General features: G+C 44.7%; 1 protein-coding gene across 1 annotated transcript in view; it reads left to right on the forward strand.

Annotated features, from left to right (window-relative positions):
• The first annotated feature begins 3,191 nt into the window (after positions 1–3,191).
• Positions 3,192–16,135, forward strand: part of DISP1 (dispatched RND transporter family member 1) — a 53,688-nt gene continuing 40,744 nt past the window's right edge. Inside the window, exons 1-2 of the mRNA XM_080823871.1 lie at positions 3,192–3,346; positions 12,604–13,132. Coding sequence (XP_080679997.1) covers positions 12,621–13,132 — 512 coding nt within the window. The 5' untranslated portion in view covers positions 3,192–3,346; positions 12,604–12,620. The remainder of the gene's footprint in view (positions 3,347–12,603; positions 13,133–16,135) is intronic.

Raw genomic sequence — 16,135 nt, forward strand, 5'->3', positions numbered from 1 at the left:
CTCTAGCTTCCATCTTAGATGTGAACTGGAGGATTGTGAGCAGGACCTCTTTGCACTGATTATGAAAAATGCGGAAGTGTCTGAAATGGCTGACCTATGAAGCAGCTTAGAAACCCCATGTAAACCTCGCCTCATCTAGAAAATACTGTGTATCCTCGGACCGATTCATCCCACCTTTTTAACTTGAGCCCATTGTCTGTAGTTTATACTGAACCAGTCAGCCCTTGCTGGCATCTGTGGGGGAACTACTTGCCAGTGGGTCGCACACGCTGGTCCTGTGTCTTTTACAGGCCCAGTGGGAGCAGGGTGCACACCTCGCCCATAACCGAGAGCACAGCCAGCAGCCTTGCCACACTGGCTCTATGAACACACCTGGTCTTTAAAATGGCAAGTTCTGATCACACCCTAACACAGGAAGTACATGTGGGTGTTTAGGACAGGACGGGCAAGGTGCCTAGCCTGTCCTTCTTGGGAAAAATACAAAACAAAGTAAATTGAGTAAAACTTAGAGAAAGCAGGACTGGGAAGAGGGTGGACTGTGTTGGCTCCATCTGGATTTCGGTGCTTTATGGATTCAGTCCCCAGGAAGCAGGCTCATACCCTGCAGGTGCACATCACAGATTCCAAGAGAATCATTTGCAGTGAACACAGCAGCTGCTCAGTAAATGCTTGCTAAAGAAGGACCTTCACCTATTTCACTGGAAAACGTGAGTTGGTTCCCTTCGTAGGCAAATGAGGATCCTGCGTGGCCAGTCACTGATTTCAGTCCACCTGCTGCCTCCAGGAGAGCAGGTCAAGCTCACAACCGTTCATGGTGATAATGTCAATAAAGACAAACAGCTTTATGAACATCACACCCAGGTTCTCACACACAGGGAAGTTACTGATCCAATGCAAGGAAGAATAAAAGTCTTTATGAATTTGATGTTTCTCTAAGCTGCAGGTAAATTTCAGAGTTCTTTAAGTAAAAAGGCATGTTTAACTGTGTGTCATACCAGTACCTAGAGGGACTGCTCAATTGCTCGGTGGGATGAAGGAGGTCCTTGAGACGCTGTTTGCTGGACTCTGGAGAAAGAGCCCCTTTGGGGCGCTGCTCTAGGAAATCGGATTTGCTACTGCTCAGACTTCACAGAACAGCAGGCCGTGGGAGCCTGCCATCAGACCCGTTAGCGTTTGTGGGGAAAGCTTAGATGATTCCAAGAGCGGTGTTAAAAAACAGCAGTTACCATTTAAACCAAACAGCCCCGAGTCCTTTATGGTGATTGATCTCAGTTTCTGTGTTGGGGAGGACATCTGAAAAATTCTCTCACATTCTTTTGCCTCACAATATGTAGGAGTAGAATGTTCTTGATTTGATTTATCTCAGTGACGTGTTTTTCCTTTGAGCTCGCTGCTCAGTTTTGAGTTTCTGAGATGTGTGAAGTATTAACATTCCTGGTGTCTTCGAGCTTACTTGTGGTGTGTTAAACCATGTTAGTTAAGCTCCGTAATAGGATCCTGTTTCTGCTGGGGAAGAGCTGCAGTGTCCCAGAGAGCTCGCCAGATTGCGAGGTTGCCTGTTGTGTGTTTTTACTTGAGGCAGTATTTTCACATGCAGTCTTATGGCCTGACCTATCACAGAGTGGGGTTGCTGCTTATGGACAGAGTGTCTTTTAATTCTTACTTGTCAGGATGTGAGGTGAGATGCAGGCCTGGTGTCTGAGGCTCTCTGGTCTAAGCATTGGAACATTTAAGATGCTTAAAATACAATCACATGTCTTTTTCTTTTCTTTTTTCTTTCTTTTCCTTTTTTTTTTTTTTTTTTTTGTGCAAAACTTCAGAGAACATGCTCTTTTAATACGAGGGCTTGGAGGGGGGGCACCAGGGGGGCTCAGTCGTTAAGCATCTGCCTTCGGCTCAGGTCGTGGTCCCAGGATCCTGGGATTGAGTCCTGCATTGGGCTCCCTGCTCAGCGGGAAGCCTGCTTCTCCCTCTCCCACTCCCCCTGCCTGTGTTCTCTCTCTCCCAGTGTCTCTGTCAAATAAATAAATAAAATCTTAAAAAAAAAAAAAATACAAGGGCTTAGGACTTCATTTTGAAGACTGACAAGGGATTGGGGACATAATTTTTCTTGAGGGTTGAATAAACTCGTTAGTCAAATTGGCTGTATCCTAAACTTCAATCTCAAATAACCTGTGGGTCTGAGGCCTCATGACGCCATGTTTCACTTTTCACAACGTTGATGCATGTGAATTCCTTACTGTTGTCTCTCAGACTGTGTGACGAAGGCTTTCTCCTTACTGTGCCCTCGTCCCCACCTTCAGAACTTCAGAAGAACTCTTTACTGTTACAGAAGAGAAGTTAAGATCATCTAAATGCTCCAAAGCATGTCTGACATGGAGTACCGGTTCCAAATTTGTTTGAGTAGAGAGCAGCATTCTGCATTTGAAGCAATATTTTTTGCATGTTGAATATTTTGAGTGTCTGTTGCTTGCTCTTATGACTTGGTCAGCATTAATTAATAAGAAGCATAAATCAGTGATTCTCAACCCTAGCCACACATTGGAATCATCTGACGAGCTTTTAAAAAATAATAATGACCACAGTCCATTCCAGTATGAATCCAGTTAGAACCTCTGGGGTCAAGGCCCTGGGTCTGCAATTTTTTTTTTTTTATATATATTACTAAAGTGATTTTAAAGTGCAGAAAGGGTTGAGAGTATTGTAAGAGACTCGTACCTTTGTAAACATTTGTTGTATGTGTTACGTTCCCTTCAAGACTTGTGGCCGAGTCTAGACGCTGGTCGTGGCTGGCTCTAGGAGGGCTTTCCAGAACTTCTGTGAAAGACCTTTGATTGATACTAATAAGGAGAGAAAACATCTCTGGTTTTATTTTATATAGTCTTAGTTTTACCCATGAGCTCATGTGAAATTGAAACTCAGAGACACAAGAAGCCTTTCTTTTTGAAGGCCACAGATGTATGGAGACGTTGTGCCTGCCGTGCAGACTGATAATTTCTGTGGATGAACTTGGAAAAGGGAACTCTGAAAACTGTCCTCATCACCGCAATGCAGCGACGGTCCTTCTGAAATAGGAATTTCAGGAGACAAGTGTTCATCAAGAAGATATTCTTGGCTGTCATTATCCCATGTAAAAGATAAGCTTTATTTTACATTTCTCTTCCCAGGAAGACCTGTTGTCAAAGGCGCATTGGACATAAAACACACAAGAAAACGGAGATTGGCATTTCTGCAGCCGAGAAAGACCTGACACCTGCCTGCGTGGGTCTCTGCTCAGACGACTGGATTCTCAACTGGTGATAAGACTGCTTCCCAGACTCCGGGTTTTCAGACTTGCAGTGACACTGTAAGATCTGCCTAAGGATATTTAACTTTTATATTTTTTGGTTGTAAATCTGGGAGCAAAAATTTATCAGACAATTTTTTCCCATATCATGAAGCTGTTTGTAAATACCATGAACAGTTGTTGTAACGATGAAACATTTTTTACGGTTTATGGTGTCTTTATCAGTATCAACTGTTATATTAAAAGAGGTTATATAAAAATAATAGATTTCATTTTCAAAGGTGGTGTTTATTATCGTAAATGGAAACTACGTTCTTGATAATGTACATTGAATAGAACATAGTTATGTTTTCATTCTAATAGTGATCTGTGATTCAGATATCCAGGATCAGTTGGGCTCTCAGGGAGCATGTGCTCAGAGGATAGGTGCTCCAGTGTGCACCCCTGTCTCTCAGGGAAGACGACTTCTGCTTTAGTGCCGTTTCTGAGGATAGGGGAATGACAGCAGCACTCATTAACTCTCACTACCATTCAGACAATAACATTTCTGTATAGTTCTTTGTAACATATGAAATCCTCGTCGGTGAAGATAACTGCTAAGTGTTCTTGTGGAAGGAGAGCTTTGTGGTAGGAAGTTCCTGAACTCAAACAAAACTAAGAAAATGTAACTTGTCTCAGAAGGGGAGAAGATTCTGTTTCCTCATGTATGACCGGTCTTTTCAGTTCCTTCACAAGCCTGAGTGTCTGAGTAAAGATACAGATTTGGTTCTCAGGTCACAGTTATGTTTTGAAATTGTGCATGACAACAAAGTTCAGCCCCTTGCCTTGCCTTTCAGGTTTGCATGACGTGATTCATAATTCAGTGAAATCTGTCTCTGATGCTCTTGGATGCTGAATTGTACCTTCTGAAACTGTCTTAGGAAATACTGAATTCAGAGGCTATTTTTCATGTGAGGCTTCAGACTGAGTTTTGTATCTGTTGCCTCCAGGGGTCCCATCAAAGCTCCAGGAGCCGGGCCCTTTCCTGGGGGCATCTTGAGGTGGCAGGAGAGTCTTGGCAGGCTGGTCTGAGATGGAATCCCAATGGTGTGATTTAGATTAGTTCCACTTCAATACTTTGAACCTTCAGGTTCTCTCTCTGTAGTGGGTTTAGTAATATCTACAAAGAGGTATTATAAGGAAAGCACTTGACTCACTGAGATGATTAAAAAAACAGTTTTAGTAGCCCTTTAAGGGTAAAAAAAGTCCCTGGAGACACGGCCTTCTACAGACCAGCTTAACAGCCCCACTGCAGAAGAGCCCACAGGACGTCCTCGCTGCACCTGGAAAAGCTACTTAACCTTCTGGCCACAGCACCAGTATTAACAGGCCAACCTGCTGGCAGTGATCAGAAATGAGGCCATCGTTCAGGACGAGCATCCAGCCATTTTAGAGGAACGATTTCATTTTCAAATATATTTGATAAATAATGGATACAGGTGGCCGAATGCCTTTATACCTGGTGTGTCTTTATACATCCATACCCTGATATCTGGTACCACCTGAGGGAAGAAGATTGTCTCACCCGTGAACTGGGTGCAGTGCTTTGATCCCTATTTGTGTGTTGTACCAGAATGATTGAAATCTGTGCCTGTAGCACTTGAGTAAACTGTACTTAAACTTAGTTACCAGCTAGAACCTCTTAAAATGTGTTACTTCATCGGAAGAGCAGGCCTTTGTTTCCAGCACTCCTGTCCTTTCCCTGCCTGACCCGTGCTGCTGGAATTGTGCATCTTTTGCCGTAACTGAGGCCTGCTGCAGGTCTGTGGTTTGCCTTGGTGGACAAGGTGTGTTCCAAGGACTCGCGGTGTGGGCATCTTGCTGGAGCCCTGCTGACCTGCTCAGGCAGACTGGAGCCAGGTCTGCATTGTAGCAACAGCCCCAGGTGATCCTTGAGTTTGCGAAACGGTGGGATAGTGTTCTGTGTTTTACTCGGTGAAGCTGTGTTGTGGGGAGCATCATGCTTCTGGGAAAGGTAACTGGCTAGAGCTTGGAACCATGCTAGGGAACCCGTCTTGCTGCCAGCTGTTAGGTTTGGTGATACGGATCTGCCAAAGGTGAGGGTTGTACTAGAATGTGTGATCGAACTTATAGAGAGTCCTTTAGCAGAAGGCCTGGCAATCCTGGGCCTCAGGCTTCCTGGTCAACCACTAGAGACTCCGCATCTTCAGTTCTCTTCAGCAAAATGGACTGGTGATGGCTGCCCCGCCTGCTTGTCTAGGGGTTGAGTCAAGTGGGGTCCTGCTAGTGGAATGCTGGAGCCATCAATGGGAGTGGGGAGGGTGCTTCTCCAGCTGGTGAGCCCCTCCTTTGTTAAAGGTCATGCTGGCTTTGCTGGAGGTCACCGTGGTGATTGGAACAGGTCTGTGTATTCTTTTCATCATGGCATTTAGATTTCAACTTGGCAGTCTTCTGACCATGCTCATAGTCCTGACATCCAATTTCAGGTAGCTGTGATGAGGTTTTCATCGCAATGCATTAGAGGTCTCTGTGCTCTGCCAGCCACTGAAATAGCTTGATGGCCTTTGTGACCCTGTGGCCTGTAACTTATTTTTTATAGAATATGTTGATGAATACAGTATGTTGATGGATAAAATTTTCATAACTCCAACAGGTCCTACTGTGGTTATACAATAATATATTCAATAAGACACTATTTTTATTTTTATTCATTTAAAAAAATATACATATATATACTACAAAGATTTTATTTATTTACTTGTCAGAGACAGAGAGAGAGCGGGAGTAGGGGAGGAAGGGGCAGAAGGAGAAGCAGACTCCCTGCTCAGCAGGGAGCCCAACGCAGGACTGGATCCTAGGACCCTGGGATCATGACCTGAGCTGAAGGCAGATGCTTAACCGACTGAGCCACTCAGGCATCCCTACTTTCTGTCTTTTAAATGTAATTTCCTTATATTATAAAAGTATGTATTACTATATTATTATATTTAATTATACTAATTATGTATATTACATGTAATTATATATTCTACAGCTAAATTGTAAGTTTTCTGGGTCCCAAACCAGAGAAGGAGGTGATCATGTGATCCCTGTAATCACGAGAGCTCCGATGACATTTCTCTCTACGTTGAAACACGAGCGAAGGGGTCTCTGTAGGGTCTGCGGTATCTGCCAGCCACCTGTGGCACTGGTCATGGTTCTCTTTCTTGGTTCGTAGATACCTTTGGTCCAGTGGATCATCATGTGTGTTTCCAGAAACCTGACATGGGAACCTGTCCTGAATACGTTGTATCATCCATTCTTGCCCCTCAACTTCCTGTTCATTTCCTGCTTCATCCAGTTACTCAGTATATTGTATGGGTATTACTGTAACACAGCAGATACATTTTGGAAGATAAGCAATGTAAAACGCCCACTGATAATGTAAAAGGCGCCCACTGAATAGATGTTTAGTCATCCTGTAAGGTAAAAGACAAATTGTTTCTGTTTTTACATTTTAATGATAATTACCTTTTGTGCAATGCTAGTCTCTGTGCTAGAGACTTTCTATGTTGTTTTATTAATATTTTATTACTATAAAGAAGATACAGTTATAGCCAAAGTAGTAGGTACTACAGAAAAGGAAATGTGAAAGTCTTCTCTACCCTTCCAAAAATTCCCAGTGCAGCTCTGCAGCAGGAACCAGTGCTAGCATTTTTATGTCCTTCTGGAAACTATCTGTGTATCCTAACCATACATAAGTATCTCTCTCCTTTTTCAGTGGATTGGATTCATACCCTGCAGGCTGTTCTGTAGCTAGGTTTTATTTACACATGAAGATGGACTTTGGACTTCTTTCCATAGTAATATAGCCTGATATAATGCATTCTTTTTTTTCTCTCTTTTTTTTTTTTTTTTTTTTTTTTTTTTGGTGCAGAGTACCCAGTGTACAGATACAACAGAATTTAAGTCTGCCATTGCTGATATTTTAGATTGTTTCCAGTTTTCACTGGTACAGACAGTGGTGCAGTCTGTAACATCCCTATCTGTACATTTATCTTTACACATTGTTGAAGTATATCCAAAATCTAAATTACTAGTAGTACTGTGGTCAAAAGAGGGGGATATTTAAAATTCTTATTTTGGAGTGCCATGTTGCTCTCTTAGATGATTATGCTAATTTGCATTTGAAATTTAACTCTCAGAAGAGCCAAGAGTAGAGACTGTAAGAGTGTAAATCATTTGACTCATGTTCTCAAAGGTGGAAAGTAGTAGAGTCAGCTTTCAGACTCAGATCCACCCACACTGTTTCTTCTAAGCAACAGATGTCTCAGCTGCTGGGTTTTTGTTTTTTTTTTTAAAGATTTTATTTATTTATTAGAAAGAGAGAACACAAGGCAGGGAGAGGGGTGGGTAGAGGAGATGGAGAAGCAGGCTTACTGCTATGTAGGGAGCTTAATGTGGGGCTTGATCCTGGGACTCTGGGATGATGACCTGAGCCGAAGGCAGATACCTAACCGACTGAGCCACCCAGGTGCCCCATATTTTTTTTTTTTTTTAAGATTTTATTTATTTATTTGACAGAGCACAAGTAGGCAGAGCAGCAGGCAGAGTGAGAGGGAGAAGCAGGTGTCCTGTGGAACAGGGAGCCGGGCATGGGGCTTGATCCCAGGACCCTGGGATCATGACCTGAGCCAAAGTCAGATGCTTCACCAACTGCAGCACCCTGGCACCCCTCAGCTGCTGTTTTAAGCATAATTTTGGCTTTAAAGCTAGGAGGCATTATTCTTTATCTCTTTATATTCTTAACACTCAACCAGGCAATTATAATTCTTCCATCATAAATGCATGGCCTTTATGATTTTATATATTGATTTCATATCCTGCAACTTCACTGAATTCACTTAGTCTCACAGTTTTGTGGTGGAGTCTTCAGGGGGTTCTATGCATAATATCATACCGTCTGCAAGGAGTGACAGTTTTACTTCTTCTCTTCTGACTTGGAGACCTTTTATTTCTTTTTCTTGCCTAATTGCTCTGGCTAGGACTTCCGATACTGTATTAAATAAAGGTGTCAAGAGTAGACATCCTTCTTTTGTTCCTGATGGTAAAGGAGAAGCTTTCAGATTTTCACCATTACGGATGATGTTAGCTGAGGGTTTGTCATATGTGCTCTTTACTACATTGAGGTCTGTTCATCTATACCCACTTTGTTGAGACTACTTATCACAAATGTATGTTGAATTTTGTCAGAAGCTTTTTCTACAACTATTGAGATGACTGTATGATTCTTCTGTGTCATTCTGTTAATGTGATGTGTCACATTGAATGATTTATGAATGTGGAACCATCCTTGTATCCCTGGAATGAATCCTGTTTGATCACGATGTATAATCCTTTTAACGTATTCTTGAACCCAGTTTGCTAATATTTCCTTGGGGGTTTTTGCCTCTCTGTTCATCAGGGATATTGGCCTGTAGTTCTCTTCCTTGCAGTGTCCTTGTGTGGTTTTACTATCAGGGTAAGGCTGGCCTTGTAAATGAGCCTGGAAGCTTTCCTTCCTCTTCTAAACCCTTAATGGTGGTCCTATGAGATGGACATTGACTCTTATTCTCATTAGTACATGGGAAGAACTGCGGCTCAAAGAAAAAAGAAATTAAATTTTAAAATGTAATCAGCAGATGGCCCTTGACCAAAGGCCTTGTGGCCCCTGAACTGCCAAAGCACTCGTTACAAGAATGCTGGTAGAAGAGGTGAGATAAGGGGTGTGGGATTAGTGGTTTTGAGTGTATTGATACTGGCGCATTGTGTTCACTAACAACAGGGAAATACACTGATATTTCTGGCCGTGGGGCCCTGTCACACCTCAAGCCAGTAGCAACTCAGAACAGCTTTCTTTTGGCCTCCTCCATGTGTGATGGCCCCAGGGAAAATGGGTGATTTGCAGTTGAGGGCATTTGATCCAGAACTTTCTTTAAACCTCACTGCAGACATAATCATGTGGCATTACATCTGTCAGAACAGTTCCTTTTTATTAAGTGAACTCTTCCTCTGTCTCATCTGCTTTCCTCTCAGCTCTGTCTTAGGCTCAGACCAGATCTTTTTCTAAAGAAATAAGATCTTTGTCTGTAAGGCCGTAGGATCCCTTCTTGACTTTGGATCGAAACTTTGCTATTTTCCAGGCCAAATGCACCCACTGAACTTAATCCACAGACATTTCTTAGAATAATTTTTTTTCTGTTTTTGTTTTTAATTATTTTTTGCTTCTAATTCACAACTTATTTATAAAGTCAGTTTGATTGTTCCTATTTTAAGATTGAAGAACCTGAATCATAGGAAGCTCGTGTGACTTATTTCAAATAAAAGCCAGTCAGAGTTCAAGTGGTTGTTTACTCTCTACTAGTGCCTACTCCATCGAAAGAAGTGTCCAATTTAAGGAGCAGGTTATGTTCCAAAAATCCATTTGTAAGTCATGATTTGGCACTTGGAGTGCATTTTACCAGTGGTGGGGGAAATGTTAGAACTGGTGATTAGGCCCCTTGGCCAGCCTGCACAAGTCTGTGTAGCTCTTATATAATCACCTAACGATGCGTTTGCAGTAAAACTAAGAATGATCGTGGGATTCTGGTTACCAAAAACTCTCTTTCCTGGGAGAAGTGTCCAGTTGGAAGATGGGGACGCAGAGGAAACTGGAGAGTCTGCAGGGACATAAGTGGCACTGGGAAGGCTGCTAGAGGCTGGGACACTAACACCTGCTTTCTTGTTAAAACTTTGAGGATTTGGGTGGTTGGGTGACACTTGGCACCAGCATAACTTCCGCGACAGCTGTGGTTAGCATTGCTAGGACTGATGGACAAAATCATTTATCTGAGGGGATATTAATGATCCTGATGGTAAAGACAGACCAGCAAATCAGAGAAAACGTTCCCCCTTCGGTCCTCTGTGTGGTGAGGTCAGCGGAGTTGGTTCCCCGTTGGCCCATGAACCCCACAAGCTGGGGCAGCCGGGCTGAGTTCTGGAGAGATATGGGCCCCTGGTGCGGGGAGCGGAGCCCATGATGCCAGTGTGTCAAGTGGTTCTGGGATGTGATGACATTTATGTCCTGTGTTTACACATTCTGGGCTGCCTTGCACTTTAGAGTACAAAGCATCTTGTATTTCACTTGGCTTTGGAAAAAGTCTAGTGCCTCTTTAGAGGCCCCATGATTCCTGTCTTATTGTTCTCAGACATTTGTATGCAGCTTTTTTTGTTGTTAGCAAAAGGGAGGATACATTCTTTGGGGAGAGGAAGCTGAGTAACAGATCCCTCCTGAGAGGCCTCAGGGTGAGTTCTTGCCTTGCCTGCAAACTGAGAAGGTGAGGGGAGGCCCGCCTGCAGCCCCTCCCTGAGCCGGTGACACGCAGACCTATCAGAGCCCTATGCCAGGTGCTTAGCCCAGAGAGGGAAACTCCCTTCACTATGACCCCTCCCCACGGACCCTGCAAAGGAGGGTGGGACCTGTGACCACTTTCAGAAGTGTTAACAAGGGAGGAGGAAAGTCAGCATCCAGGGTTTTACGTATATTCTGAGGTTTATAGAGTCTTTGTTTTTCCACTAAAATAATTTACAAAGAAATTTTTTGACATCCATATAATTCTTCCATTTCTTATGATGCTGAATTTGTGCATGTGTTTGAGGAATCTTTTTCTGTCCAGGAGGGAAATACGGTAATGATGCTGGAGTTGTGGCCAACATCTTCTGGGCACCAGTATCAGATTGGACATGCACTGCTGTGACGTGCTCTGCTCAGCCAGTCCACTGCTGTGGGGGCATGGAGTGGGTGACAGTGCACACGGGGACCTTCCTGGGGCAGGGGGTAGGCAGGTTTGCCAGGTCCGATGACTATGTGCTCAGACTGAGCCCTGGTGATTTCTTCTGGTGCCTGCGTGTCCGCAGGAGGTGGGGAGAGACCAGGGAGGGACTATTCTGGAGGCTGTTCTACCTGCTTCAAGGAGTGCCCTGCCCAAAGGTTTAGAGAGCCACACGGCGTTTTTCTTCTTGGCTTGAATTCATGTGTGGGATAAATAGGCCGCAGGCAGTGGGGGGACCCGTTGCTCTTACTGCAGATTCCATTTTGTGCACGTGGTCAGAGGCTAGGTGGGTGAGAGGGGAGGGAGGAGGTTGTGTGTTTTTGCTTTTGTTTGTTGACGGACAGAAACATGCTACTGGTAATTCGACTGTTAATGTTCCTTTACATTGAAGCCCTGGACCTTCTGGAAAAGGAAAAAAAAAGTTAAGAACGAAAACCTCATTTCAAGCAAATCCCACTCATACTATTCTTTTTCTCATGTGCAAACAATGCTACATAACATAGAGGACAACGTAATAAGTTCTTGGCAGCTTACATGGCATGCTTGTTCATTTTTTAAGCATTCTAGTCATCAGTTGAGAGAAAACTTGGGTCTGATAGCTTGGCTTAGCTGATTGCTTTTTATTTTCTTTTGTTTCTTCTTATTCTAGGACCTGAGAGACTTAGGGGAAAGATCATATTTTCTTGAGATTTTCCCAAGACACAAGACATTCTTAAGATTATTCAAATTACGGGCACCTGGGTGGCTCAGTGGGTTAAAGCCTCTGCCTTCAGCTCAGGTCACGGTCCCAGGGTCCTGGGATCAAGCCCCGTGTCGGGCTCTCTGCTCAGCGGGGAGCCTGCTTCCCTCTCTCTCTCTCTGCCTGCCTCTCTGCCTGCTTGTGATCTCTGTCTGTCAAATAAATAAATAAAATCTTTAAAAGAAAAAAAGACTATTCAAAATAGGGGTGCCTGGGTGGCTCAATTGGTTAAGCATCTGCCTTCAGCTGAGGTCCTAGGATGGAGCCGTGCTTCTCCCTGTCCAAACTCCCCCTGCTTGTGTTCCCTCTCTCGCTGTGTCTCTCTCTGTCAAATAAATAAATAAAGATCTGTAGGGAAAAAAAATATCCAAATTATTTTAAACTACACAACTCACCGCCCTCATGGTGGCCCTTCATTTTGTCCATTACTCCTGTGTCCTAACACCCCACGCCTGGGTGAAGAGTCGTAGGGTGATGTTGGTGCTCTCTTTGCCTGTCCTCCCCTAAAATGCGCTAAGTCTTACCCCGTACTTCACACTGAGGACAAGGACAGGGAGAGAAGGGCCGAAAGCAGGGGTGGGGAGGCGTGGGCGGGACGGTGGCTCTTCAGGTGCATGGGGCCACTGGGCCCCTTGCAGAGGCTGCTGCTTTCCCTGCGCTCTCGACTCCTTCCAGTATCTTCCCTGTCTTGTCTGCATCTTTGCCTGTCTGCCTGTCACTGGCTGATTTTATATCATTTTCTCTCTTAGGGGCAAGAAGTCAGAACATGGCGGTGAGCGATGGAAACAGTGATTTTGTGGGTCTGGGCAATGGCAGCGTGACAACCAGTGCTCCCACCCTCAGTGCCGTCCCACCCTGTGACGGGGACCTCGCCACCCAGCAGCTTGCTGCCAGAGAGGCCCTGAGAACTAAAGTGAGTCCGAACGGATGCCTGCAGGTCAATGGCACCGTGAAGTCCTCCTTTCTGCCCATGGACAGCCACCAAAGAGCGCCCGCCATGCCGTCCCCATGCTGCCACCCGTGCCCATTCCATCGGCCCCTGGCCAGCCAGAGCAGTTGCCCAGAGGGCCGGCCCGAGGCTGGCCCAGCCACGCCTTCTGCTCTGGCCTCATGCTGTCTGCAGCCACACTCCGAGTATTCTGCGCCTCTGTGCCCTGGCCATACGCCCGTCTACCAGGCTGCGTGCTGCCTGCAGCCCTCTCCGTCCTTCTGCCTGCACCACGCATGGCCTGGCCGTTTCCCACACCAGCCCGGGCAGCCGCACGTGGCCGGCTTCAGGTAAGTGTGCACAGGTTCTGCTCACCTTTGTGCCCCACCAAGTCTGCACAAATGCTCCTGCTTGCGTCAATTTCCCCAAAAGGAGGAGCCCGCAGATGTCAGTGGGAGGAAACCAGAATGCATGTGAAATAATATGTCCCTGTCTCATCCATGATAGACCCTCGTGTGCTGCCTGCCTGCCTGCCTGTCAGTTCGTTGTCCTGGTGGCCTTGACTTACAACGTTCCATGAAGCTTTTACTGTCAGCAGCTGTTGTTACTACTCGTGGGGGATACATCTGTGACAAGGCTGCCTGAACAGGAGTCTTGATGGTCAGCAACCTTTATGGCAATGAAGCAGGTGCTTCCGCATGCTTCCGAGCGGCGTGTCCACCAGCTCTGATCATGTGCTTTGGTTGACCATGTTGAGATCAGACCATCTCTCAAGGGGAGACCCTGTCGATCTGCAGCATGGGTCCCCGAAAACTACATTTTATGAAGTGTTTTTGGATCTGGTAGATGGAAAAGTGCTGGGCACACCTGTGTCGTGTCTGGCGCCCGCCCTAGCCCAATGCGTGCTTTCTGCTCTGTGTCTCTTCCACACGCACTGCAGGTGAGCGATGCTGGTATTTTCTGAAACACTGAGTGCTTTGTAGAGACCACGTATTAGTTCATGTTTGTGGGTAATGAACTTTCAGTGAGCTGGGAAAGCACTCTCCTTTGCCAGTGAGGGGAGAGTTCACACCCAGGGAGATGCGCCAGTCTGACACGCACAACTCCATCGGCATTGACCCTTGTGGTCAATGACCCTCGGCCCACTTGGAGCATTTCTTTCTGGGGTGAAGAGAACGTCCCCTCTGGCCGCCTCCTCCTCGTTCCTGCTGTCTTCACCCCACATGGTCACCACTTTGAGCTCTGCTACCGCATGCTGGTTTTGCCTGGAAAGCTCGTGCAAATGCAGTCATACAGTGCGTACACGTCAGCGTCCCACGGTTTCCACTCAGCATAGTGTTGGAAACTCACTGCCACGTAGTTTGCCTTTCTGTTGCTGAGTCACAATGCACTGTGTACCTGGGACAGGCTCACTGTCACCTACAGAGTCAGTCAGACCTCCAGTTGGGAAGTATATCCTGGGGAAGTCATGTACATATGGTGTGACTTCACTACATATGGTGTAGCTAAGAACACGGGGCTGTGTGCTTGGAAGTGGCTAATAAAGGAGATCTTAAAAGCTCTCATGGCAAGAAAAAGCTTTTGTAACTATGAGTGGTAACAGATTTATTGTGGTGCTAATTTCACAACGTATACAAAGATCAAATTATGTTGAAACTAATATAACCCTGTATGTCAATTATAGCTCCATTAAAAAAAGGATCAGATCCAGAAAGGGGTTGAGGAATGGATCCTTTTCACCTTTATCAGGTTTGGATTGCTGTTGACATTATCTGGTTTCACCATTTTAAAAAGAACACAGAGGGAGATGGGGAATGACAATGGGTCTCAGGGGACTGTCCTCTGCAGTGTGTTCTTGCAGTTTCTAAATACATTTTCCAAGTCAGGGGTGAGAGTCTTTTAGTCACAGAACTACAGGAAGGATGGGCCAAAGCTGTTTCTACGATGGCTTGTCCTGATAGCGTTGTGCTACATGACCAGCTCTAGGCTCCTTCTACTTTGAATTAAACTGTGGAAGTGTTTGACTTTAAAATTATATGGTCACTGATATTGACACTTTAGAATCATCAGTTATATGGTTGCAGGATGTGAGGGGAGACAGATACCTCTATATTTTGAGGCTGATCCCACCTTTAAAAACCTTCAGAAAATATTAAACCCATGGGCAGGTAACCCATTCTTTTAATACACAGGCAGGACTTTACCATAGTGTTTCTGCACGTATTCTTAAAGGGATGAGAGTCCTGTGTTCATACAGCTTTAAATAGGACGGCATGGGGGTGGCTCAGTCAGTTCAGTGGGTGACTCTTGGTTTCAGCTCAGGTCATGATCTTGTCAGAGGTCATGAGATCGAACCTCACGTCGGGCTTCATGCTGGGTATGGAGTGTTTAAGACGCTCTTTCTCTCTCCCTCTGCTCGCCTGCTCCCTCTCTCAAATAATAGATTAATAAAATCTTTAATAAAAAGTAAAATAAATAGAATAGCATTAAAAAGCAGATAAAAATGTCATATTTGTCTATCAAGAAAAGTTGGAGGAAAAAGTGGAATAGTCCTTGAGAAATTTTTCCTATCCCGAATGTTTCTCAAGAATTTGAGCCTTTTGATCAACTCCGTGTAACAGATAGAATCTTCTACAGATGTCTGTACAGGAGTGTCTCTTCGCAGTTGTGTCTATCACATACTTCACTTAGGATGTGTCCTTATAAGCTATAATTGACATACAGGATTATATTAGTTTCAACATTTACTTATTTATATAATCAACAGTATTTTCTGAGTGTGTGCTGGGCATCGCAAATGTAATTATGAACAAGATGAGACTGTGAGGTGGCGGGAAAGGAGAGAGAAAAGCCAGCCGCAGGCACGAAAGCATGAGGCGTGGTGCCGAGAAGGGGCTCGCAGGCTGCAGGCGAACGCTAGTCACCCATGGGAACGGGAACAGTTTGCGCAACGACGTGTCTCTGTGCCCGTGCCACAGATAGGCCCACCTGACTGGTGTTTGGGTTTGTTTTGGGGTTTTTAGTTTTATTTGTTTATAAAACACCTAAGCCATAGAGAATGTTTTAAAGGGTCAGTCAAGTTGGAACTGTAATTTTATCCTTCCTTACCATCTATAAAGTCATAGGTTCTGTCTCATCCCTTCTTGGCTCTTTATGTTCCAGCACATTGCTCTAAAAGATCAATTACATCAATCACCTGTGTGTGCTTTTTTGCTTTGTAACCTTATCTGTCAATCTGTTGATGGATAAAATGGAGGTCAGTGTGAGAATCATGGTAATACCCTATTTTAATTCCATTTATCACCAAAGATGAAGCAGTTTACCTAGATATCATTTTAAAGCTTCCAATTTTT

Source organism: Martes martes (genome assembly GCF_963455335.1).
Source record: "Martes martes genome assembly, chromosome: 15".
Taxonomy (NCBI): domain Eukaryota; kingdom Metazoa; phylum Chordata; class Mammalia; order Carnivora; family Mustelidae; genus Martes; species Martes martes.